Raw genomic sequence first — 27,704 nt, forward strand, 5'->3', positions numbered from 1 at the left:
CACCCTGCATGGTGAAGCAGTAAAGAACAAGGAATAAAAATCTCTCGCACATGACACAGACCGTACCCCCACTGCCCCTGTTGTTTTTGAAGAGGTGTGAGACAGAGCCCGATGCCCTTGTTGTGTCTATAAACTTGCCTTTTAGCTACACAAATTCATCATTTCAATACATTGCAGCAAAGTAAAAGAGTGTGTAGATGATGTACTACTTAGAAAAAAAGGCCTTAGGAGAGTTAAGCATTCTTACTGTTGCTTCGGAGTTTGTTTCGGAACTACTTTTGCTTGAAAATAAACACTTTTAAGGATTTCTCTTAAGAGCGTATGAAGCAGTGAATGCTTTTCGGAAAGAGGAGACAGGAGAGAGGTTATCTCTGGCACCAGTGAAGTCTGCATCTCTAAATTTGCAGTTGTTAATGAATTGTTTTATTACTAAGTCACATGCCTGAACAAAAAAGTGTATTATTCACTTATTTTTTTGTATAGTTGAGCTTTCCTAGCTTCTCAAACCATTTGAGAAACCTAAAGCCAAGATGTTTTTTAGCATGATGTATAGAATTTGCTGGTTAAATTTAAAGGAAACTCACATGTAAGTTGATAAAAAAAACTGTCGGATAAATGCACTGTTGGGGGTATAATACATTTCTGATATTAGATATAGATATTTAGCATTGTGAGCAGTCTCACAATCTGAAACATACAGTAGTTAACACTATTATTTAGTCTATTACCCTCATGAGAATCAGACCAAAAGCAAAAAGGTTGGATTTTATGAGATCACCAAAATCACCCAAATGAAAGAAGTAGCACTAATTAAACCACAGCATCCTGCATGGACTACATTCTTTGTCTTCTCCTTTTATTTTGAAGTTTTGGTTCGTAAACTGCACAAACTGCGAGCTTCCTATGGTGACGAGTCTCATCACTGGTATTTAAGAGTGGAAGATTTCACAGTGTGAGTGTTGTGAGGTAAATGTTGTGCAGTTTAAGGATACCTCCCGAGGGACAAACTGAAGAGTCTTTAGTGTGCGAGATGAATCCTTTTTACCATGCTTTTCAACTTGCCGGTGTAGTACACTTATGGTGTGTGTGTATGGGAGTGAGTAAGGGCCAGTGAGATCCATTGTGCCATAGTGGTGGATTTATGATGCCGGGGGAGTGTGTTTATTATCTCACAACCAGTGCACTGCCTCCGATGGGGCAATTCATCCTCTTTCAAGGCCCTGTCCTGATTTGTGTTGTCTCTTTCACTTCCTCTCTCTGTCTCTCTCTCTATCTCTTTGCTCGGGTCTTGTAAGATCAATCACGTTAACTGCCCAAGAGGCAGGCATGAAGCTTATTACCTGCATGAGGGTGGAGCTAACTGCTGACTCCACCCTTACCTGTCATTCATGGTAGTTAGCTTTAATTCTCCTTTTTCACTAACCAGTATAACATATTAAATATATCAGACTGATGAAATCCCTTTTTTAAAAAAAAAAAAAGGACTCTCACACTCACATCCATCCCATTTTGCTTAGTGCTCCTCCTTCTCTGGTTGTAAGTGGCAGAGATGAGTAGACTTGCCAAATCGTGTTTCTGGATTAGGAGCTTGGGCAGATTAAATTTCAGTGCTTCAGCAGCGAACAAGGGACCCAAAGTGATATGACAAGGGTGATGTTTTCCCCCTCTGTCAGTGCAGCTGACCTCATCATTTCTCAGCATTAGAAATAACACAGCTGGACACAGCCATTACAGGACTAGTTCAAGGAAGAGGATATAAGGGTCATTATACTGTTGCATTTATGTATAGAAAAGAAGTACCTAGTTTGAATAACTGACTGCACAGACGGAAGGAAAATATATCCCAAATAAGAAAAAAACAGATGCGCCAGTGTGTGTGCAGGTGTGTGCGAGACAGAGAGATGAGGAAGAGAAGATAGAATAAGAGATATTAATGTTTCAGGCAGAGATCTGATTTGATGTGTCTGTCCCTATTGTCAGTGGATGCTTTAGCCGGCTCGTTTAATATTTCCTGCTTTCTAATCAGTCATCTTCAATCGGCTGTGTCCACGAGGCGGTGATTCAATGGAGACCCCCCCTCTCCCGTCGACCCCTCCCCCGCAGGCCGCACTTGAAAGAAATGGGGGGGGGTCTTCTGCCTCTTCACCCCCCCCCCACACACACACACACTCCCCTCCGCTTCTTTCTGCCTCCTTAATACAATGTTTACAAGCCGGCGCATTGTCCTCGACATATTTCAAAGTCCTAAGTGCCCAAGGCGCTTCACTGACAAATCAAATAATGGCAAAATCATTTATTTCCTCCTGCCTCAGCCAAACTGTGTGTGTGTGTGTGTGCATGTGTGTGTGTGTGTGTGTGAGAGAGAGAGAGAGAGAGAGCGAGTGAGACAGAGAGAAACAGAGAGAGAGTAGAAGAAGAGAGGGTATGAACGACTGGATGAGCACATCCATGAGAATGATTACTTCAATAAAAAAATTATAACCCAAATCTGCTTAGCCGAGGTACTTTTGGACAGTAATTGTTTCAAATACAGCATGGCCCTGGGCTGCCAGGATTGAGTGGCACAGAGGGCACGGCTGCAGCAGCGAAAAACCGTTTTTTCATCTCCACATGATTAAAACTGTGATTTGTGTTGCTTCATGGACTTTTGTCTCAGCTGTCCTTTTAAATGCTTATTTAGGTTCTAAGCGAGGCGCCTCTGAGACTTGATCCTGAGCCGAAGTGAGAGCTGACGCATGGTGGACGAAAACAAGCTCTAAAAAAAATGGAAAAACACATTGAAATGTCCAGGAGATCATGTCTGCATGAAACATTATGTACTTCTTTCAAAGCTAGTCCCTATAAATCTATATAAGTCCAGGTTTGGGCTCATGCTGTTGCTGAATGCCATTCTGTCATATTTATGATGATTTTTAAAATATTTCCCTTCTTTCTGCAGTAAGAACCCATCACCGAAGGATCTCAGCACAGCGCCTGGCACGCCCAAGGTAAGGTGGTCTTTTTGGTTCGAATGCCGTTAACAGCAATAAGAGCTCTTCTCCATTCTATTAAGCAGTACGAAGAGCCCCACTTAGCTATGAGAGAGGAATTATAGAATTATGCTCCTTTATTTCCTGCAGTAATGTATTTATGGAAAAGTGAGAGCTTAAGATGCTTTCCTGCTTAGCCTCATTAACAATCATATGGTAACTATGCCAGTGAGGGTTTATTGTTCTCTTCAGTCTAAATAGGAAGAGAGAGGATCGTGTTTGGCCTTATCTTCCACTCGGAATTTTTCTAAAGCTACTCTTCATACATCAATATGTTATTGACACGGTAGGGAGAGGGAGAGAAAAGGGAAAGAGTGAAAGTGAGATAAAGGAGAAAAAGAAGGAGAGATATGACATTTCATATCACTGGAGTCTTGCCAAATATGCAGGCCCAATTGGCACAAAAGTCTGCTCTTATCGCCGACTTCTGTAAAAGAGATTTACTGGTTCACATGTCACACGTAAACGATTAGATAGGGCTTTTAATATCAACTTAAACTAACATCAAGCCATACATGTAAAACTGACACTTTGAGCTCACTGAGCTCTATTTTACACTATATCTCTTTTCAAATGCCAGCTCAGAGAACGGTCTTATCTGAAGGAAGAAACCTTTAAACAGTGCAATGATTTTGATCGATGGGGCTTATAAGAGCAATTCACATCATTATTCCAGTCTGGATGAGACCTGTGCCAGCGGCAAAGGGAAATGAGGTTCCGACCCATGCTTATGCAAAATCGGGCGCCTTAGAAAAAGTGGGCAAGGAAGTGGGCGAGGGGTAGAGTGCAGACGTGACCGAGCATTCCACAGCTAGCGTTTAGTATTCCTCAGCAGTGTGTGGAAAATGAAGAGGCCAACAGGGACTGGGGGTCCGCGCTAGCTGACGGATCGGGCCTGGCATGCTAGTTCTAAAGGGGATTAACCCCGTTCTGGCCCGATCTGCTTTTCACACTCCTCTTGAGCGCCCATTGCCATAGCGACTCCATGCCAGCCCAGGCTGGCACTAATCCAGCGGGTCAGAGACCAAGTCCGTCGCCAAATTCCTCCGTTCCCATCGGCCTGAAATGAACAACTCGAATCGGCAAAACAGCAACTGATGTCATGTTCAGATGTCATTATTTGCGACTATTCCTGCACTGCAAGCTGCGAACGATTAGAAATTTCTATATTGCAAGGCAGCTTTTCCATTTTTCATACTCAATATACTGCACAGCCACATAAATGGTTTACACACACATATACGCACATTAATTCTCTCTCTTTCTCTGTCTCCCTCTCTTCCAATATTCCCTAAGCTCCAAAGGCTTTGAGTTGGCAAATAAATTGTTTCCTGACCTTGCAATTCAAAAGCATAAGAAGCCATGCATAATGTCTAATTTACTGTCCCCGTGGAGCGAGCCTGCCATTTTTCACATATTAATATTAGATTACAGTTGTCACCCACTAAAGCCGCTACCCCTCCTCTCGCTTTGATTAATTGGAGAGGATTGTAAATACAAATATTTTATAGCGGGCTCATAAAAGGCTAGCCAGAGATCAAGACTCCTAGTAAAGAAAGTCGAGTTTACGCTCCTGCCTTCCTTCAGCCATAGAACAAATGAAAACGCTTGCTTCTTTTTTTTTTTTTTTTATCAGAGAGACTTGTAATGAAAGTAGACCAAGTGGATCCTATGATGCTACCCAGTGTGGCGTCTTTATAGCCTTCTGGCTAACCTAAACCTAGTGCCCTTAAAACTGGTTCTATAGCATGGAGCGGCCCGTCAGAAATGATGAACTGGGCTGCGGGTGACATATTTATCCTGTGCATGACTGCAGACTGTTCATCTCTCAATGTCTCCTTCTTTCCTCAGTCTCTCCTGCTGTCAGTGCACATCAAGCGTGAGGGAGAGTCTCCAGTAATCTCACCGCTGTCCTCCGACGACCCGCACCATTCTGACAGATACCAGGTGAGCCAGGCAAAGAACCTGTTCAAAGAATGGCAATGACATACAGAACCAAAGCAGTGCTTTTACACACTCATGGATATATGAACCCATTTATTTAAGTTAGATTTATGGCTTCAGGGAAGCTTAAGATAGTGAATGACAACTGCTCCTTACCAAAACAAAAGCAAAGATCTTGTAGATTAAAGGGCAATTAAGTGCAATGTCAAAGTAAGGATAGATTAGATATATGTGCTGCTGTGTCTACATGCGCTTTGCCATTTCCTCCTCTCATAATATCCTCCATCTTATCCCTGAATGGATCTGACTGCTGGCCACATTAACAGGGACAGAGATCTCTTCTCCCAATCTCCAGCTGCAGATTTGCTCAGGCCGTAATGTGTGCCCTGCTCTGATATGTAATCATGCATGGTTTAACCCCAGGCTAATCTCCACTGGCCTCCACACACCATCCCGCCACGCCGATGTCCTTGAAATGTTTGTTTCTTGCCTTCTTCTATGGAGTTGTGGCTGGAAGAAATCGGGCCTCACCTTGACTGTCTCTCACTCTCAAACTGAGGGAGGATCTTCTCTGCTCAGACCAGAAGTCTAATATACACTGACTTAAAAAATGTTCTTCCTCTATGCTGGATTCTTATTAAACCGCAAACAAAACTATAAACAGTCACATAAAGCTGATTAATCTAAGTATGTGAACTATCATGTTTTCATTATGATAATGCACCATAACATGATGAAAAAAATGACACTTTCAAAAGAAATGGTTCTACACAGAATCTATAATGGTTCTATCACTTGCTTCATATATGGAAAAAGGTTCTTTATGTCAAATTATTTTGAAGGGTTCATTGAAAAGACCCCTGTAGGGGGGTGGGGGCGGGGGTGTGTGTTAAATATAAGTTATATTCTTTTCAAGTTCTTTTTAAAATCATTTAGGGCTTCTGTGATAGTGATAATAATAATAATAATAATAAATAATAATAATAATAATAATAATAATAATAATAATAATTATTATTATTATTATTATTATTAAAAAAAATTAGACTAGAAAATATACAAAGTATAAAATTGTATATATTGATTAACTTATACCTCTTATTTGTGTTTAACAAATATAATAATCTATTTGATCTTTTCTAATATATATAATTCCAAGACATGTCCTTTCAACACGTCTCAGATCAGTATCTATATAGTGAGATAATATAAAAAAAGTTCTTTGCTCTCTAAGGGTTCTACATCAAACCATTTTCGGTAAAAAAAAAAAAATTCTATTGTCCAAATACATAACCCAAAGGTTCGATATAAAACCATAAGGAACCTCTTATTTATTTATTTATTTATTTATTTATTTTTAAAGATTGTACTTAAAAGCAACTAGAAAAGTAGTAATGTAATATGCTACACATTAGAATTATGTGAAAAACTGATATGATATTTCTATGAATTGACATTATTTTCTGTATTGTTAATGTTAAGCTTCTCTAAAGTTCTACTCTTATGTGTTTATCATCACAAAGCAAAACACTAATGAAAGTTATGTATTATATTATATTATATTATATTATATTATATTAGAATTACAGTTGAATGAAACTCTATTCACCGCGCTATTAAACCCCAGTAGACTCGCGCTTTGTCTCCCCCTAGCGGCGCGCTCTGGAACCTCACCTCTGCGTCGCCCGACCTTTGACTGTGACGCACGCTGGCCACGTGACTCATGGCCAAGATGGCGCTTGTTCGCTGAATCGAGCCGCTTGTTACTATAGTAATGTTTCCCCCCAAATCCTTTCGCATCCTTTTTTAAACTGAAAACGCAGGCCTTTGCCGGCTTCTGAGGAATGCCACACACACCTCATCGTCCATTTAGCGACATGCGTTTTTGGACTTTCGGTGCGTTATCGCGGGAGCGGTAGAAATGGAAGAGGAGGTGAAAACAAATGGCAAAAGAGAAGTAAGGGCTCCAGTTTGCTGTTGAATAAATTGTTGCACAATCCGGTGCCATCCGGCTTTAATACGCTTCAGCGCGTGGAAGCGGACTCATTTCACAAAAAGTTGGCACTCTGACTTTTTTAACTGATGTTTTCTTTTTTCTTTCTCACCTGCAGACATTTTTGCGAGTGCGGGCAAACAGACAAACACGACTGAATGGTACGTAATGTTCCCATCACCACCTCTAATGTGCTGCTGTCGCCTAATTAACATATCTAACTAATTATGTATCTAGCTATTAGTCCATTAGCCTCCCTATACACTAATTACTTCATGTCCAGTGAGTACCAGTTTTCATTTGGACTTGGAGCTGAGGAGTTTATTGAACTTTAGGTTGGAATCAATTAGAAACAAGAGACCATGAATCATGGTGGTATGAATCGACGCTTTAAGAAACACACACATGATGGAAAAACCTTTGTTGCGTCCTTCACAGATATACATGTCAGCCATAATATTATGACCACCTGCCTAATATTTTGTACATCTCTACATCAAGTGTCACTAAAACAGCTCTGACTCATCCAGGCTTGGACTCCACGAGATCCCTGAAGGTGTGCACCAAGACGTTAGCAGCAGACCCCTTATGGGGGGAGTGGTAGCTTAGTGCTGATCGGACGGTTGTGATTTCGGACCCCAGGACCACCAAGCTGCCACTGTTGGGACCCTCAAACAGACCCTTAACACTAAAACAGCTCTGACTCCAGAAGATCCCTGAAGGTGTGCTGTGGTATCTGGCTAGCAGCAGACCCTTTATGGGGGATATGGTAGCTTAGTATTTAGTGTTTGCCCCTGAGCAAGGCCCCTAACCCTCAAACAGGCCCTTAACACTAACACAGCTCTGACTTGTCCATGCTTGGTAGCATGCTTAGTGTTTAAGGTGTTGGACCACTGATTGACGACTGAAGGTTGTCGCTCTGGATAAAGGGCGTCTGACAAATGCTAGAAATGTAAATGTTTATGTCCTGTAAGTTGTGAGGTTGCGTCACTATGGATGGACTTGTTTGTTCAGAACATTCCAGATGCGCTTGATCAGAGCGAATCAACACCTATCAAGTGTTTCAGGTTGTTTCAAGTGTGACAGTTTTCTTTAAAACACTGTTGCTGTGAAGGGGTAGAGTATGGTATGTGTCAAAGTAATATCCACATGAAAACCAGGACCTGGTCAGAGCATCACACTGCCTATTCTAGCTTGCCATATTGCTCATAGTGCATCTTGGGGCTATTTCTTCCCCAGTTAAGGGACGCACACACACTCAGCCATCATCATGCAACAGAAAACATGATGCATCAGACCAGGCCACTTATTCCATTCTATGGTCCAGTTCTGATGCCCACACGGCCATCATCATAGACATTCTGACCAGTCTACAGCTACGCAGTCCCATACACAGCAGGCTGGGATGCACTGATTACGCATCTGTGTGATGTGCTGGATAAAATAAAATGTTCAATGGAGGCCTCAACTTAAAGGATCTGCTGTTAACTTGTTGGTGCCAGATACCACAGCACACCTTCAGAGGGCTTGTGTAGTCCATGCCTTGATGGATCAGAGCAGTTTTGGTGGCACAAGGAGAACCTACACAGTATAAGGCAGGTGGTTTTAATGTTATGGCTGATTGGTGTATGCTACAGTTACACAACCTGTTATTATCAGCTCCATCATATTTATTAGCGAGTTCAAGAATAAAACACTATATGCCGTTTACTTAAAGAAAATATGTGATGTGTTAAAGTAAATATTGTACTTTTCTTCAAGGAAGAGTTTACTTTTTAATAAACACATAAAACATACACATAAAAGCTTTCCAGATGCTTGGTTACACACGTGAAATATTTCATCAGATTATTTTGTGGTAGTTAAACTGCCAGAAATGTGTTTAGATCCAAATATTGGTTGTAAAAACAGCAGGTAAATCAGACTGCGTTTTAATTACTTAAGCTGTCATTTCTGTTGGATATTCAGCCAATCGCTTCATTACTCGTTTAGAAAGCTGTGAGCTGCATTCAGTATCTTTCTGGAAAGAGGCAGTGACCTATTCTAGAAACGTAAATTACTAAAATCCATTTTTTTTATAAACACTAATAAATGCAGTTTATCCCAATTGTTCATTTCAATCAAGTACCCCCATTCACAAGCATTTCAATTTTAATTCAAGTTTGAATTAAACACCAATATAACTATAAATAAAGTCACACAGAAGTCTATTAGATCACTGAAACACTTCTAGACTATGCGATTGGGATTTCTGGAAGTGATGATCATGGTGATTTTTTTTTTTCCCCCTCAATATAAAAATTACAATTGGCAATAAACCAGTTTAGGAACAACATTATTTCACTTCACGTCCATCATTTTCCCATTTTAAATGGATGAACGGACTTTTTGTCTGCATTGTGTACAATATCCATGCATTTGCATCAGCTGAAGCTGTCTCTTAGTATATAATAATGATTACAGTTATATAGAAATTCAATTAAAATGCTATAGCTATGCTATTAGCAAAGCTTCCCAGGAAGTGAAAAATCATACTTCTGATTAGATTAGAAGGTCAGTATTCTCCACTAGCATTATCTGAACATGTCTTGTTGGTCCGTATACGAGTGCAGTAGTGATTAGGTGAAGCTGGTCCTGTCTTGTACATGTTTCTGTGCAGTTCCCTTGTCTGTAGCGCCTGCCCGAGCAGAGGATCTCTTTAACCCTTCGCTTCTTGATATGTCAACAGTCGGTGACCTCTGCTGGCGCAGGCGTTACGGCAAGGATGTGCCCCGAGACGTGCCCCTAGCTCCCTACTGCCTACACGACGGTGAGAATTCCCCCAATCCCACACACTCCTTCTAGCCCAGCTGTGTAGTGGCTAATGGAGCTGTCTTTATTTAAACCGTGGCCCCTCACGCCGTATTTCACCTCTCATCTGAGACGCTAGCTGGGAAAACTCCTGCCCTTCCTAATTAATCTGCCTCTTTTTCTTCCTGTTTAATGATGCCCAGCGGCCCCCTCTATTACCGTCCGCTGCGAGATTGAGACGGAGACCATATCTTGCTCATCTCCCTTTCTCTCTCTCTCTCTCTCTCTCTCTCTCAGCTAGTCTCCCTCCCCCTGAAATCATCACACATGCTCCCTCTTTTTCCCTCAAGTCTCCCTCAACCTCTCTGGCAATCACAGCCACCTAAAAATTAATGTCCCCGCACGCCATTTGCAGTTAAGGAAAAGCGACAGAGACTTACGGCGCAATGGGCTCTGTTCTGCTACGTTAAATTTCTAATTACACGCGCACTGGTAGAGAACCCCCACCCCCAACCCCACCCCATTTCCCACCCTCTTCCTCTTGCATGCGTCACACAGATTAGTGGCATGGCATGTTATCAGGGTCTACACCACCAGCTCTTTAGCATGACCAGCCTCTGTACTCTGTTGAACACATTTGATCAGATCTGCTCAGGGAACCTCCTAGTTTGTCCTCAGAGCTCTTGTCGAGCAATCTGTTCTCAGTGGTCCTGCCAATACAGTGTTGGAGGAGTTTGTGGGGAATTTGTTCATGTATTCATGCAGATCCCAGTTTGGCTTCTTTGTGGGATCAAGAATATTCCATGTCATAACACAAATGTTCATGTCTCTCATGATCTCATGATTATTTCTAACTCGGTTTAATAGAATCAGACTCGGCTGTTCGGGTCAGATCAAATCACATGATGGTACCATATTGACGATATATGACGATAACCATGCTCTCCCTTCTGTCTTCCTTTCTGTCTCCTGCAGCTCGGATCGGCAAGCTGAAGCGGCGGAAGCCAGAGGATGGACAGGTATGTCCACTGTGCAGCGCTCCGCTGGAAGGAACAGTTGAGGAAATGAATAGGCATGTGGAAGAGTGTCTGTTAAAGGTAGCCTCTCAAACCCGGGCCTTGCAGAGCCTCTGAATCTCTAGAGTTCACACTGTCTCTTCCTTGCCTGCTCCTTTCCCTGGACGTCAGCCTCTGCAACAATATTACACATGCACAGAAAAGCATCATGTCTGATGCAAACTATACATGAAGTAGCAGTCACATGACCGTGTCCAGGGGAAGTCGTACGGCGACCATTCTTTCCTGAAAGGAGTCTTCTACTTTCTGCACTACTTACTCATGTAGAATATCTGAACGGCTTGGCGAGGTTGGCTTCCTGAACCCGCTTAAGAGATTTTCTCCTGTTCTTTTCTTGAAGTAGGCCAATGTGTTTTGGTAGCTTCTTTTTTTCCTCCCCAATATCAAGTGGTTCAGGATGCAGCACCCACCCATCCATTCTTCTCTAATCCAGTAGCTCTAGCATTATTAATGCACTCTTGGTGTTAGGGTTTGGTGCATTGCATGTGTTTTGCCTCTTATTCATCTTAGATCTAATAGATATTAGAAGTGTGATGTAGACATGTGAACAAAAAGCATTTATTCTCCTCGCTGTGTGGCTGTAGACTTAAGATACTAGTAAAAGCACAGTGGAATGTATATGCACAATTTCTCATGGCTTTGTTTTCTCAGAGGGAGGGCGGCATGGAGGATGACCAGGCCGATATGGAAGGCGAGAACGGCACCCGCTTTGAAGAGTACGAGTGGTGCGGCCAGAAGAGGATCCGAGCGACCTCCCTGCTGGAGGGAGGCTTCAGAGGTGAGCACTGAGGGTTTAGCCGCTGAACATTTACAAGAAAAATATCTATGCAAGGAGTATTGAACATTGTGACTTTACATCAGTGTAAGTTGAGGTCCGTTAAAGCTTGACTAGCTCACTAAATTTGTGTTTTGCACATGATCATCAGATCACCTTGCTGTCACAACAGGACAAATTTGTTGATTTAAAAAATTACTTGGACTAATTTTCAAATACTAACAAAATGCCATCCCAGTATCTCGAATGAGCATTAAAAAGTCTTGTGCTTATTTATACTCAAATGTATATTTTGAACATGGTTTATGATGAAGATAATTTGTTAAAATATATTTTGAAATTGTATTGCTTCAAAATTCAAAAATATTGCCATGCTCAATAGGACATCATTGTTGTTTTGAAGCATTGGTCCAGACAGTTGGCTGTGGCAAGGTCTGTTAAGTTTGGTAAAGAGCCGTTAGAAAACACGTTCAGATGTGCAATTGACCCACACAGCACTGTGGGAGAAAAATGGGGCGGTGACCTGCAGTCCAACATTGTGTAGTCATGCAATTATAGCTCCCAGCCTACCTCTGCTCACCTGGGAAAAGGAGCCACACACACACACACACACATACAAACGCTTTACTGCATACTCAGAGTCTACACTTTAAGTCTTAGAAAGTTTTTAAAGAATCCAGCTTAGTTCATAAAAAATTCACCACTCTTGATGAGTTTCTAAGTCAAGAGTAGTGCACTCCTCTTATCCTCTTGTCTCTTAAGAGGTAGTTTGTTGTAGTGGTGTTCAGTATAGTGTTGAAGTAGTTTAAAAGCCAACTCTGTGTTCAGTGCTTCAAGTTACGCTTTTAAAACATGCACAGCTTAGTTACGGTGCATGGATTGTGCTTTGTTTACCTCAGCATCTAAACCCCAATACTGCTTTATCCTCATGGACACACTTGGTGAAGAGCCTCTCCTTCTCCTCAGGGGCCTTTTGTAAACTTCAGTGCTCTTAACAGAGGCAAGATGCTTCGATCGCAAGTGGAAGGAACTGAATAACAAAGCTGTGAGTGTGGATAGATGGGAAAACAGCTTAGCATCTCCTCTTAGTCCCAGCTAGACAGCCAGTGTGGCCGAATCAATTGGGAATGTGACCAGCTCAGGCTCTGTGCTGAAGATTTTCAGCCTTTGAAATGACAGCGATAGAGAGCTGGAGCCATGCAGAGAGAGAGAGAGAGAGAGGGAGAGCTCACTGGCCTCCAGAACACTTGAAAGTCCCCTGTATTTACCTTGAAAGCCCTGAGCTAAAGTCCTCATGCGGCCAGCAAACCCAAGTGGCGGAATCCCTCCAGCCCTCCAGAGAGGACAGGGAGAGGAAAATGGGGAGGAGAGAAAGCAGATAGAGGGGTATGAAGAGAGCCATCAATGGGATAAGAGGCCTCTCAGCTCTGAACCTCCAGCTCCAATGTCTCTATCTCTCTGAAGGTTCAGGAAGAAAGCCAAGGGGAAGCACTTTCAACTGAACAAAAGGTGAAAGGGAGGAGAGAAATCGAAGCGGATCAGTTTTGGGCGCTGGAGCTCCAGGCCTCCTGTGTCCCAGGCTTAGGAGAGCTGTAAGGCAGATGAACAGATAGAGACGGCAGTCACAGAGGACGGAGGGATAGATGTGCTGAGGGAGATAGAGGTTTAGTGCAAAGCACATGGGACGATTTAAGCCTTTGTAAATTATTTCTTTAAAGATAGGCTTTGTACTCCCCCTTCCCTTTTTCTAGTGGGACATGCTAAATGCCATTCTGATTACGTGAACTTTGACCTCTGCTCCAAACAGAGAGGGGTTGTGCAAGGCTGTGTTATTTTTAGTTGTTTCTTTTAGTCCTTTTTTTGTCATCTCCTGCAGAGGCATATGTAGATTAGCATGGAATGTCAGCTATGACATATGTAGAATAGCATGTAATATTCATTTGAGTAGAGCTACAACAGAGAAGGAGCATGTATTATGCATTTTACAGGTGCCACTCATGATGCTAAGCCACTGACATTTGAGCTTTGTCTTGCATCTGTGTTTATCGTGGCGCTCCAGAGCTTATTTGACGTACCTCTATGCTAGTAGTGGACTGCGTTAACCAGTAAAGCTACATGTTATGTGTGGATGAGCTGTTTTATTGATTGGGTGTGTGTTGACTGGGTGGGAGGAAAATTCTGTCCCTGGGGGGGGTGGAGGGGATTGTGGTGGGGGTGGGCGGTGCGGCAGCGTGCATAATGCGGCTGAAAGGCAGTTAGAGCGCCACTGACCTTTTCAGCACAGATTAGATTGCCTGCCAGGTCCAGTTAGTAGCAAGCCAGCGACTCTTCCAACACCTCTCAGGTACAGAGGCCTGCACTGCTCATGCAGACTTGTGTGTAGTGTTTGCATTGGCATGCTTTTAATGCACATCCAAGATTTGTAAACGTGCACCTGAGAGGAAATTCATTGAGTGTTTGAGCCAGAAATGTTGGTCGGTCTATAGAAAGGGTTCAGAAAAACTAGAATCTACATTTTTTAAAAAACACAAAACGTTCCACCACTTTTTGTTTATTTGACTTATCTTTATGTTATGGATGGATTTTATACGTCTTTGGAACATATTGTGCCTAACATCTTTCTGCTTTATGTGGAAATACTGTTGGTGTTTATTGGCAAGTTTTATTATTATTATTATTTTTAATATGGGAGCGTAGATGGGGTGTTTTTTGTACCAAGAGTCACCATAAAAAAAAAAAAGCAATTTCCTAATGTATTTTGTTCACTCAAAAAAAAAATGTAATTTAACTCTCACAGATAAACTCTCATCATAACCTTGCAGTAGAAGCTTACAGAGTGTCCTGGTCATTGTGAGCATGCAGGTATTGGATCTGTATTGACTTGCCTGACACAGATAGTAGTATTGCCTTGAAAATCTTGCATTTGCAAACACACCTAGTTACATGTGCTTGCATTTGCACCATTCCTTATCAGGGTGTGTACAGGCTGAAAATGTCTTTAAAAACTTTGTGTGGTCATTCCAGGTTATAGTGAAGCAAAAATACTAAAGACACTTGTTCTCAAACTGGCTCTTGCTGCATAGTGTCCACTGGATCTGTAGTGCTTCTACACCATGGCCTGATCCGTGTATTAGTAACAACCATGTCGGATCCACAGTTTAATCAATTGATTGGATTAACAAAGATTTTTTTTTGGCTCCTTATGGCCTGCTACATCTTCTGCAGGCCTCTCTACCATTAGTGGTCAGGACAATCTATTTATTTGTCTGTTTTCCCCTTTTCGCTTGTTCTTGTTCCCACATCTTCAGTGTATTAACGGTTCAGCGTCATTTGCAGGTTATTGTGGGTGGGAGGGTGGAGCAGTACACAATAGAGCATGTCACAGTTTCAGATGCAGAAGGAGAGAAGGTTTCTTACAAGTTGTTTGGTCCCCTCCAAGCAATGGGTTTGGAATAGGGAGATTTATTCATCTAAGGTAATGTTCACATATGCTAGCACAGCCATGGGGACCAAATAAAATTTAAAAGCTTCATTTTATTTGATCGCTAAAAACCGTCACCATGTTGTTAAAGAAAAAAAAATAGGGAGCGCTTGCAGCACGTTTTATCCCCTCTCTGTCCCATCGGGCTCCCTTTAGAGAGCTGTAGAGGGAGGGGGCGTGCGCTCTACTCCTGCCGCTCCTTACTTTCATTCTCCAGCACCGCAGAATGGAGATCACTCCAGCATCACTCAGTGGGATGAGAGGAGGCAGCAGTCCCCTTTTTTTTTTCACTCGCACACTCAACACACACAAGCACACACACACAAAGCACAGCACCTTTGAACCTGTCAGGATGTTCTGGGAGCTTCCCCTATCCTAACTGGAGCTGAAGGCGGCGGCTAGAGTTTGTGTGTGCGCTCATCACCAGGTTTATAGAGGTGCCAGTCAGGTGCTGCGCTCCACTGCACCAGACTTCTGTGTGTGACGGGTGCCTCACTCCAGCTGGGACACTGGAGAGTGGAGCCACAGCCCTGTCACCTTCAATCAGTTGCTGCTGGGGCTTTTAATTGATATAGCTCTGGCCACTATAATGAGACTGGACTGAAAAAGTGGACATGGACTCACTGTAGGTTAGAAGCTATATGGCAGGGCTTCCATGTTTAGATATTATATAATGCACTGAGTTAGAGATGATTTTGAATTTTTTAATACTTTAAAAAAAAAAAAAGAAATTTAAGAAATGATACACGGAGTCAAATAATGTTTAAGGAGCTTAATATTACAAAGTCAGACAATACTGGCTGGTTTAACATCATGTGAACAAAAACACGGCAAACAAGGTTTTACTGATACGATCGCCAACTGAAAACAGCAATATAAATATGATCCTAATATTTGTAACACATCTGTGAAGGGACATCAAAAACATGCAGCTCACAGAAAAAAAAATTAAAAAGCAGATTGCCTGGAGGCAAAACTAACATTGTACTCCAAAATCAAGAGATTACTTTTTCAAATCCTGCTTAGTGCACAGCCATCCAAGAACATGATGTATAATTTAACCTTGCAAGTGAATTCCCAGACAAATAACTTTCTGCCAGTTACTGAATTTTGTTTGGTAGCTGCCCGAAATAGCACATTTTTGCATTTAAACAGATGTTTCTGGTGTTGCATCTGTGTGGGACCTTAATATCAACTTTATATCTTCAACATATCTTCTTTATGCCAAAAGAAAGATGTTAACATTAAAAATGGAGAATGATTCACAATTGAAACAAAACATGTCTGTGTTTGTAACAGGTACAGGCTTCGCCATGTGCAGTACAAAAGAGAGCCATGACAGCGATGCCGACCTGGACGTGGACGGAGACGACACACTGGAGTACGGCAAAGCACAGTATCCTTCCTAAACCTCACTCAACTCAAGGGCATTCACAGAATTGGGTGTGTAACGATGGAGCTGAACAGTCGTGGGCTGATTTCCTTAACCTAGCATTTGCAGATACACTGAAGCAGATATCATTCCCTGTTCCGGAGAGGACCAAGGGGAGACCAAAGAACGTGAGGCACTCCGTGGAGCCGTCTTAAAGTATGTGCTCTCTGTCTTTGGCCATTGTCTCTGTCTACTGCATGTTGGTCATCTTGTAAGCTCTTCCTGTGCTAATCTCAGTGATTTGAATGATTTTAAATGTCTTTGTTCCATTAACAGTGGAGGCATGCCGTCCAACAGGATAACGCCGGAGTTCTCCAAGTGGGCTAGCGATGGTGAGTATCACTGTGATTGTGGTACTTGTTTATGAAGTGTGCCTTTGATATGGATCGGACCCATGGTGCATAACAAACAAGAGATGCTCTTGTATATGACATGTCATCATGAGCATGCACAAGTTTCTTCCTCAGTTTAACTCATTATGTGTTTGTCTGCAGAAATGCCGTCCACCAGCAACGGTGAGAGCAGCAAGCAGGAGGCCAGCTCCGCATCGACGTCCACTGTGCCCAGGACCTGCAAAAACAGTGAGATTGAGAAGTAAGTGTGGCCTTAAGTACAAATACACACACACACACACAAGCATGGACAGTCCTGTCCCTTTGAGGCCTGACAGTAGCTGTTGTAGCTTGGGGTGAGATGAGTTTGTGTTAGAGGTGATGGGTCATAAATGATGCATTTTATGTGCTCATCTCTCTAGTGCAGTCTTGATCACAGGGAGGAGTTCTTGCTATTGATCCTGGGTTGTCCCTACTACCAAGATACCCTGGGAATGCTAATGCAACAGTTTTCCAGTGCTTATACAACAGCTGTTATTAGTTGTAGGGGGCATGAGGTAGCGGTGGAGGAGGAGGCTAAAAATGAGCTTGTCTAGAAAAAAGAGGGAGAGATTCAGTGAGCTCAGTTTATAGAAAAGTTTGGAGAAACATGCAGCAATTTAACAATTTCCTGACTGATTTCAGATTGCTGCTGATGTTTAGTGAGTTTTACAGCACTTTACATACAGTACCTTCCCAGCTTGTGGTCCTGAATTTTAAAAGTGTGGCAAGGTAGAGAATAATTGAAGTGAGTAGGGACTTGAGTTTGGATTGGACATTAGCCACAGATTCCCATGCCTTAGAGAGATTGCGACAGGGCCTAGGTGGGCTAGAAAGCTGCCCAGAGCTGAAGATGAATTTGAATAACCTGGCTCGTGTGAAAAGGCCAGCCCCTTTAATTCCCTCATCTCCATGTCCTCATCCATATTCCTTGACAAGTGCGCCCGCAAAACAATTTCCCTCTGCTAGTGGCTGAGAGCGCCACCCTGTCTGCATGGGTAATTGGGGTCAGAGCACAACTGTGTGTGTCTGTGTATATGAGATGTAGTGTGTATATTTGTTTCTTCTTGTCCCTATTTTTTTACATTCTTAAAACCTGTGTGTATATGTATGTATGTGTGTGTGTGTGTGTATGTATGTATGTATATGTATATATATATATATATATATATATATATATATATATATATATATATATCTCTATATATATCTTCATATCTTCTCTGTACCTGACCACTTCTTACCATCTCTGTGCAGTGCGTCAAAATGTAAAATCATATGTCTGTTAAAATCGTAATCTACAACCATGTTATGGTTGCACAACTTACAATACATTAATATTACAATAGTAATAAACCCATTACAGCACATATGGAGTGTTTGGTCATTTTCATACCAAGAACATATTTGTAAGTTTCACACTTATTTGCATCTTATCCATAACTGCAACTGCAATTTCCTCCACTTTGTAGCTCTAAGAGAGAAGTCCGGTCCTTGTAGAGTCATAAATTAGATTGCTGAGCTATCCTTATACACATAATTTTTCCTTCCTTACACTCGTACTCTTCTTTCCTTTCATTATTTTGTTCGTACTCTCCCCCCACTCTTTTGCTTTCTCGTTCCGACTGCTCTTCTCATGGGAGAGCTGTCCAGTACGGCTGAATCAATCTGCCGTGCGTGGCTGCCCATCTCTGAGCCCCATATTAAATATCAGAGCTGAGAACTGGTGAATAGGCAGAGCAAAGCCAGCACAATTGATTTCTCCCATCAGCGCGCTGGAAGCACGTCCTTCCCTCGTGTGTGTGTGTGTGTGTGTGTGGAGAGAGAATGTTTTTATCTGATGCACATCTTCCGTGACAGTTGCAGAATGCACGTTTAACTATGTTTGCCATTTGGGAAGAGCTGTTGAAGCTTTGCATTTTGGAGGGAAATTGTATATTATGCATGTTCAATATGACAGACACTATCTGTGGACATGAATGTGTTAGTGAGCATGGTTGAGATCACTGTTCTCCAGTTGTATGTGGGAGAGAGAGAGAGAGAGGACGAGAGTGAGTGAGTGTGCGTATGTGAGTGGGAGGATGAAGATGGACAGAACACTGTTCCTAAGTGGTGCAGCAGAAGCGTGACAGCTTAGATTGATTCATCACTTTCTCCACCGAGACCCTTTTGCTCTCTTTCGCACACACAACAGCCAGACGTTTAAGCTAGACCGAGCGTGTGTGTTTGGGGGGAGCATTAAGTGTTTTATCCTGCTTGAGTATGAATCACTGCAGCTGTTTGAAGTTAAGGCAGAGGAGGAAGCAGAGAGCAGCCCTCCTCCAGTAACCTTTCTCTATTAGTTTAGCGCATAGCTCCAGACACACACACACGTGTTTATTTAATATCTCCCACAATATTTCTTTATGGCTGCGCCTTGTCCCCATCTATCTATCTCTGTGACAGTGAGCATCTCTACACGGTGCTTCCTCAGTCTTGGTGCACCAGCTGTTATACCATATCACATTATGGAAGGCGCAGCACACACAACTCTGTGATGATGATGTCATTAATCAAGCACTGAGAGGTCATAAGAAGGGGGGTGTTCAGCAGAAAGATCAGGGGATGCTTTTGCTTTTACTTTAGCATGGCTGTAATTGGTGTTTTTGGGTTTGTGATGTATTTCCTAGAGTAATAGAAGCGATTATTCCTAGATTGAGATTTATACGAAACATTGCCTTGATTAAAGATGAAAGGATAGAGAACGCGTTTCCGAAAACTTTTCTTGCTTTGTTACGAAATTCTCCACATCCTAAGAGCTGGCCTCAAGCCCCGAATTCAAACATATGGGCAAAGCCATGCAATGATGTTATTTCCAATTTCCTAAAGTGAAGGGCCTTAATCTGAGTGCACTTTAAAGATGCCAGACAAGGAGCTGAATGATTCCACTCCAGCAGAGAACGCAAAAAAAAAAACAATTCCCCTCCCTACACTGTTTGTGAGATGCATGCTTTTCAATCTGCAATGAAAATGAGATTTGTCGAGTTTAGTTATAGTGATTCATGTGAATGGTTACGAGAGGGAGAGAAGAAGTGTGCCTGGTTTTACATGGTGGGATTGTGTAGTGTGTGTGTGTGTGTGTGTGATGATTACGGGTCAGACAGGGATATGTGATGAATTCTGTGCCTGCAGTGTCTCAGATTTATACAACTGGCCTGCTACTGCATTAAATGCAACCGTATTCTTCTTTCAGGCTTCCAAAGCCTTCAGAAGGTTAGCACCATTTCCCAGTTGTAAGGTGTTGGCATCAGTGGATCTGTTTTAAATCAAGTACCCTGTAAAGTGTTCAACCGTTTTAGTGAACGAACAGTCCAGGCTTTAGAAGTCAATTTTAGTCTGTTCACAGTTCAAGCACTTCTGAGGGCTAGCATTCAGAACTATATAGAGTTGACCAGTCTCTGTACATAATTGCTCTACTATTGTAAAGGTAATTCCAATTATGGACATAATCTAAATTCTATCATGTCCTTTTTCATTTGGTCTAATTTTGAAGTACATTTGAATACATTTTGATCAGACATGCACGTTGCCATGAGATAAACCGAGGCATGTCTCGCTCTCAGTGCTTCCTGGTATAGGTCCTGGATCCCTAGTGACCCCAACCCCACAGGATAAAACAGTACCTGAACATGAACAGATGTATAAATGACTTCAATCATATGTGAATATTACATTTCCTTTATTGCAAGTTCTAAAGGTACAATTGCTTCCTGTAGATTGAGTTTACCTCTTATTCCCCAAGACATGAACATGATGGTTATACTCTTGTACACCACTGTGGAATAAATCTCGTAGGTCTGTGTTAAGTGTATTGTCTGGTAAGTGCCTGTTTAATGTCACCGTTCAGACCCCCTCTTACATTTTGCTTACCTGCAGGGGGCACTTTTTCCTGCCTCTATGAGTGAGCTCATCCTGACCCGTTTTTCGGGTTTTCGTCTGCACTTAGACTAAAGTTGTGCTCACTGCTCCATCTGCTCCACCTCTCTGCACATAAAGAAGGATTAAAACCTTTTATTGCCCAGAGGAATTAAATAACTTTTAAAATGTGGTTTTCTATAAATCTCATCTAAATGAATATTCATGGTGTTGTGGCCCCGTGTGAGAGGGGTTGTACTTTATTGGGGGGAAAAAGTTCTGCACAGCCGCAGCGATTTACAAAGCTGTTAAGGAAAACAGTGGGCATGGAGTGCGGCTCATACACAGTCCTCTATCTGCTTTATAAGCAAGCACGCTAATCAAGGCTAAATGCTTTTTTACAAGCTGCCCACCAGTAAGAGGAGATTTTAAAGCTTTATGGTCCCTGTGCTGATTGTAGGTTAGTGAGTAGCTGACCGCCGGTCTGTCCGGCCTGCCAGATGTACAGCTGGCTCTCCTTGCTCAAGGTCTTCATACAGCCCTAGTGATTGTTGAGACTGATCTAGGCATGTGTTAATACAATGAACATTTTACAACCTCCCCAGAAAGATATTGTTTTTAAAAGAGCAAGCTGAGTGATTTGCTTAAGTAGCCACTAAATATGACTGACTGTTAGATAGATAGTTAAATATAACCATTTAACCTTTTATGAATCCACAAACCTGACTGATCTATTGATCACAACTATTGATCACACAGCTGATGTATTTGTTAAATACATTTTGTTAAAAGTTACAGGACTTACAGGAGTTTTTCTTGCTGACAAGGATGCAGTGCTGTTTTCAGGATTGTGCTGTAGGTAGTTATCTTCATCATATTATGGGTCATAGTGGGATGTTTGTTGTTGTATCTTTATTTATCTTACATGGTACACACTGGTGTAACGATCACTTTGGTTTTCAAACAATTAACCCAGAAAGCCTCATTAAGGAATCGATTCTAGTTGAGAGATTATTGTTAAGCTGTTTATATCACTGTCACCTTAAAACATTTGGCAAGCAGATGTTAACCATGGCATACTGGCCACTTCCACAAACAGACATTTTATTTTTGCATTTTTTTTTTGTTGATTTGGTTGAAACCCAGTCTCAAGTGGTGTTGAGGAACCCGATGATTCCTTCCACCTGCATAAGCATCACTCTTTCCATTTAGCCATGTGAAGAGCTGCAGGCCATAATTGTTCTTTCCGCTCTTACTGCCCCTCACCTGATTTACATCTTGTATACCTTGTTTGTGTGGAAGGTGGACAAGTCCTCACTGAGGGCTGAAGCAGACACGTAATAAATGGCGCTATTGGAAAAGCGGCAGAACGGAACAGGCACTAATCGGAGGGAGAGTGCCGGGGAGAACGCCAGAGTGATCGATACCGTAGATCAGCGCTCCATCTGGCTGGAAAATGAGCGGATCACCATAAACATCCCACCAAGCAAGGCGTCGCCCAATCAATGGCACCCATATCGATTTAGTTATTGCGAGTTCATATGCTACGGACAGTGTTAAATGTACATTCACCAGCCCATGGGCATTCATGAGTAGTTAGGGTTGAGATGGAGGAGGGGTGTTAGTGGATTAAGACTCTACATAACCATGTGATCATACAGTGACAACTGATACAGACATGATTTAAGGAAATTCTGGAAAATCTGCAAAATGGACATATTTAGAAAATTAAAATACATTAAAACATTTTTTTTGCTTTAAGTTTTGAAGTGTATTTCCTAGATTTCATGGCTTTAAAGTTTGCTCAGTATTGGATAGTCTTACATGTGTTTAGTTTGGCAGCTGGATTGACCGCAAGCTTTGTGTTTTTTCTCTCCACAGAATCACAGAGGATTCCACAGGCACCACACTGGAAGCTCTGAAGGCTCGCATCCGAGAACTGGAGAAGCAGATCCTTAGAGGAGACAGATACAAGTGTCTGATTTGCATGGTATGAACACGCTGCATGTTAGACATCACATGGCAAAGCATCTATGCCAAAGTGAGAGAGGCATGAAAGCACACTGATAGAGACTGTATTTCCCGATCATAGTTCTTAAAGCTCCATTGACTCCGTAAAAGTCATGTTTACAGATATATTGGCAAGATAAAGATTTGTAGCCTCAAAGGTTTGCTGCAGAGCCTGGTAAAATAGATCATACTCTGTGGCACTCTGCTGAGTGTTTTTCGTCTTTTCTGTCCACATGTATATCCATTTTTATTCTTTCCTGTACGCTTGCGAAGATGGTGCTTCTCCAAACCATCAGGACAGAGTACATATTGATGGGTCTTAAGCACTTGAGTGGTACTGACATGATTTGCCATCATCTCTGCCCATCACGCATTGTTCTGAATAAGCTGGAGCAATTATGCATTTTCATTCACGCTTTACAAGTCTTCAGTCCTCCAGCTGGATTCTTGTATTCTTAATGACTCTCAGTGGTGGTTATCAGTGGAGGTCTACTGCCACCTGCTGCTCAAGTCGACTAAAACAGACCTCCCTGCTTGTTCCACCTCTTTGATCACTGTTCAAGTAATTATGGGGTGCGGTTTACTAATATGGAATAAACATGTGTTTAAAGAGCCTTTCTGATAATTGTCTGTCCAGACCCTGAATTGCTGCTTGATTCTGTGTCTTTGGGTGGCACATGTGCTTTTTAGAGTACCAGAGTACTAGAATTGTTTCTCTGTAGATACTAATGTTTTCAATTAGTATAAATAAAAATAGATTTTACAGGATCTTTTTTTTTTTTTTTTTTTTTGCAGGATTCCTACACAGCGCCCCTCACCTCCATCCAGTGTTGGCATGTCCACTGTGAAGAATGCTGGCTTAGGACTCTGGTGAGAATCTCTAGCCTTGTAATACACTTCTTGTTACCCAGTAGCACACATCATAGCTGTAACCTAGACCCTTCCATTGCCTTTGGTTCCACTTTCAGATTAAGAAAATGAATAGTGAACAGTCACTGAATAATGTTGCTGGTTGTCTGATTGATGGAACTCATTAATTTGTACACACACACACATGCACACACATCTCTCCAGTGCTTTCAGCAGCTCCCCTCATGAGTCCATCAGCGTGTTCCACTGCTACACCAGGAAGCAATTAATAAATGCTTCCCAGCCACAGCCTTTTTTCCAATACACATTGTATTAAATCAGCCCTTTCTCCTGCCTGCTTTCCTCACAAGGCCCTCTGTGTCCACCACACTGATGAAGGCAAAGAGTGAGGGATCAGAGAAGTGTGTGCGCGGTGAGCCCACTCTGCCACAGAGGCTTGTTACTAATGCAGGCATTAAAACCGCTGCCTTAAGGCTGCAATAAAAGGCAGCACGCTGGGGCTCCTTGCGTCTCGATCAAAGTAAATGTGTATAATTTGGTTACAGACAGGGCTAACCGAGGAGCCCACGCCTCACACACACACTCGTTAAATACAGGTAACCCCTGCCTAGCTAGAACAAAGGAACCAAATTAAACATGCAGTACCCTGTGGTTCTGGGGGATGTGGACGAATCAGGTTTATACTGGAACTGCTATCAAGAAGGAGGTCTTTGACTGTGGCGCTGTTGCTGTGGTTGGAGTACAAGTACCCTGGCTTTGTAACAGCTGATGACAGCACTCCATAATTGGACTATATAAAGTGGAACGAGTGCCAGCGCTTTTGGTGGAAAGTACAAAACTGCATTTTTAGTTGAAAGACGAAGAAACCAGGTGAGGTGTTGGATAGAGTATGGATGTTTTTGCCATACACAGAGAAGTAGGTCCTTTTTACACACTTGAAAGTCATCGGGAGCGTGACGCTCGTGAGATGGCATGCACTGCTTCCAGACACCTGTGTTTGCTCACAGCAGTGTGTTCTCTCGCCTGGGCTAGAACTCTGCGCAGCTTCTTCTCATCTGATCTTGTCTGTCCACTGCAGAAATGTTAAACCTCTGGCTGTGACACAGATGTGTGAAGTCTTTGTATGGATGCTAGAAGTAGTGGTGTAGAGATTATAGAAATTCCTCACTCTTACGCTAGTGTGTGCACATCCGTCTCCCTCGCCTGTTCCCGGTTTTGTAAAATGATGGCACAAAACAACACTAGGCTGTCTCATGTTTCGTCTGTGGCAATCTAGCACTTTACCTCGGCTGGTCTTCATAAGGCATACTGACTGTGTGTCTGTGTGTTGTTTAAACTTGACTCATGCAGTCTTTATTAGTGCTGGAGACTTTGTGTGTTGTAGGGTTTTTTTTGGGGGGCGGGGGGAGGGCTGGGAATGCTTAACTGAAGTAGGTGATATCCCCCTGCTGTGTTTCCTTTACTGCCTGATGTGTAATGGGTGAGATTCAGAGTGCTTGGTGACATGAGTGTATGTGCACTTTGTAGCAACATGGGTTGTCTTTTAGGAGGGCTTCTTATATTGTAAAGAAAGTCTGGATTTCCTCTCCATTTCTTCAACCTTCACATCATTATACCATTTAATATTTATTCAGCCGTCTCATTTAGACAAACAACTGACCGTTTTCTCTACTTTTTTCTCTTTAACAGGGAAATAAGAAACTGTGTCCACAGTGCAACACGATCACATCACCAGGAGACCTCCGACGCGTGTACTTGTGAACAAGTCACCATCAGTGTCCAGATTCTTCCCCCTTTTTCCTTTTTTGTCTATTCTGTTCCGGTGGATTTAAGTTTCCTCTTCCAGACTGAGAGTCTTGTGCCGATATTAACAAGGAGCTTCTGATGTAGCAGCAAACTGCACAGGGACTTGTAAGGACTATGTATAGACTCAGTATTTCCCTGTGAGTGAGAAGCTCCTCCCACTTCTTGCCCAGCCTCTGACTCTGCCCCCTTGTGGTGCTCCATGTTACGGTGCAGGTCCATAACGCTGCCGCCCGCTTCCCCGCTTCGCTTTGACACACACCCTCTGTCTGCTACGATGGAGTGTGTGTTCGTGTGTGTCTGTGTGTGCATGTTGGTGGGATCTCTCTCAGCAAGGTCACTGAGCTTGTCTTCAGCTGGGAGCTTCAGCCCCTCCATCCCGGCAGGGACAAAAAAAACAAAAAAAAAAAACATCAACAAAAAAACAAAACGAAAGAAACTGATGATAGTTTAGCCTTCACCCTTCTGTCCCTTCCATCCTTTTCTTCAAACTGTCATTGTGTTTTTTCTCCCACTCTGCCAACAACCCCCCCCCAATTTTCACTTCTTTTGTGGTGTTCTAGTGATGTCAACCAAATTCAATGAATCAGTGCAAGCACATGTATTATAGTCTTGTATGTTTACGGTGTTGTGAGTAAATGACATAGAGAACACACTTGTATACACATGCATAACATGCGCACACACTCAAAAAAAAATGACACACAAGTATATATTGCAGTTTTAGTTGGGGCCGGGGGTCGGGTGGGTGGGTGAGGGAGGGGCTGATGTTTCAATCTTTGTGGAAAAAGAAATCCCTCTGTATTTTTAAACGGATGTTGTTGTCTTGAGGTTGAAGTTGTATTTCATTGTACAGGAAGAAATTTAATAATATTAATAATGAAGTACTCAAACTAGGCTTTAAAGGTTTAGGCTGTACATTTTTGTTTTTCCAACTCTGATATACGGTATATACTGTAGATTCAAATCTAAAGCAAGCGAGCTCATCTTTATTTTTTCTTTCTCTTTTTCTTTTTTTAAATATCGGAAAGACTGATTTTAAACTGTTAACCACCCTGATGATCCTTTCAAGTGACAACGGAAATTGAGGATTAAACAACTTTGATCATTGTCATTTGGCGTAAGTTTGCTGCAAGCAGATATCTGCGAAAGGGTGTGATTCTGTTCTTCCTTTCCAAGATGGGTTATAAAACAGGTTCAGTCATATTCAGCCCTCTAATGGAAGACAACGATGCTTTTCCTTTCTTCCTACAAGAAGGATCAGATAGGATTGGATGATTGGAAGATGGCTTGGTGCCTCCGCTCTCTCCAGGAGTGAGATGGTGTACTTTTGTATTTGTACAACTATATATTGTGACTTTTCTTTTCTGTATTGATGTAAACAAGGGGTGGAAAAAGGATTCAAGAAAAGAAAGCAAATTGCTGATCCCAGTCCCACAATAAATGGTCAAATGTTGCTTTTCTTTCTTTCTTTCTTTCTTTTTTTTTTAAATTTTCTATTATTATTTGCACCATTAGCGAGATTAATGGCTGTCTCCTTCAATTCTGTAAATAAACCAGTTTTCGAATTTTCAACACTTGGAGTTGCCAAGCTTCATAGAAGACAAGAGGCTGTCCATATCAGTTTAAATGTATGAGATTATCAATCAGAGATGATAAGCCCTTTTTAAATTTCTTGTTTGGAGAAAAAAAGGTTCTGTCCCAGTGATGATGATGATAAAAAAAAATAATTTGCACAAGACAATTGTGTGAGCTGATTGTGTCCTTGTATAATTCTTGGAAATGGTACGTGTCTTACCCGTTTGTAAACTTCATTTGACAGTAATTAAATGATTGTACATCTGAAACAATTGTCCTGTGCTGGCCTCCTTCCCAGTTTTACTGGTTGCTAATGTTTTCACCCAAACTGAGCCAAGCACCTGGACAAACTCTTGTTCTTTTAGAAGTATCTGTTTCATTTGTGTTCAGATTTTCAAAAAGGTGCTAAAAATGGTGTTAATTCTAATTAATGATCATTTATTAGCCAGACAGTGCATGGTGGTACATCAGGTTGTGTTCCAGTTTCACATCTCCAATGACCGTGGTTCAGTTCTGAGCAGTGTGGAGTTCTCCGCAGTCCAGGTTTCTTCTCAATTCACGAAAACATCCTGGCTTTGCTAGGCTAAATTGTCTCTAGGTGAGAATGAGTGTGTGAACATCTGTGCAGGTTCATGATTGACAGCAACCCTGACCAGGG

General features: G+C 42.1%; 1 protein-coding gene across 11 annotated transcripts in view; it reads left to right on the forward strand.

Moving 5' to 3' along the window:
- Positions 1-27,180, forward strand: part of rnf220a (ring finger protein 220a) — a 112,684-nt gene extending 85,504 nt beyond the window's left edge. For 2 of the 11 annotated variants that reach the window (XM_058395260.1, XM_058395265.1), the window contains 13 exons: positions 2,939-2,987; positions 4,881-4,976; positions 7,085-7,127; positions 9,695-9,775; positions 10,732-10,853; positions 11,484-11,610; positions 16,388-16,484; positions 16,587-16,676; positions 16,797-16,852; positions 17,015-17,114; positions 22,667-22,775; positions 23,591-23,665; positions 25,355-27,180. In XM_058395260.1, coding sequence (XP_058251243.1) covers positions 2,939-2,987; positions 4,881-4,976; positions 7,085-7,127; positions 9,695-9,775; positions 10,732-10,853; positions 11,484-11,610; positions 16,388-16,484; positions 16,587-16,676; positions 16,797-16,852; positions 17,015-17,114; positions 22,667-22,775; positions 23,591-23,665; positions 25,355-25,426 — 1,117 coding nt within the window. In that variant the 3' untranslated portion in view covers positions 25,427-27,180. Of the gene's footprint in view, positions 1-2,938; positions 2,988-4,880; positions 4,977-6,676; positions 6,931-7,084; positions 7,128-9,694; positions 9,776-10,731; positions 10,854-11,483; positions 11,611-16,387; positions 16,485-16,586; positions 16,677-16,796; positions 16,853-17,014; positions 17,115-22,666; positions 22,776-23,590; positions 23,666-25,354 lie in introns of those variants that run through there. The other 9 variants (XM_058395261.1, XM_058395266.1, XM_058395264.1 and 6 more) reach the window with 7 other exon arrangements.
- Positions 27,181-27,704: the final 524 nt, after the last annotated feature.

Source organism: Hemibagrus wyckioides, linkage group LG07 (genome assembly GCF_019097595.1).
Source record: "Hemibagrus wyckioides isolate EC202008001 linkage group LG07, SWU_Hwy_1.0, whole genome shotgun sequence".
Classification (NCBI taxonomy): Eukaryota; Metazoa; Chordata; class Actinopteri; order Siluriformes; family Bagridae; genus Hemibagrus; species Hemibagrus wyckioides.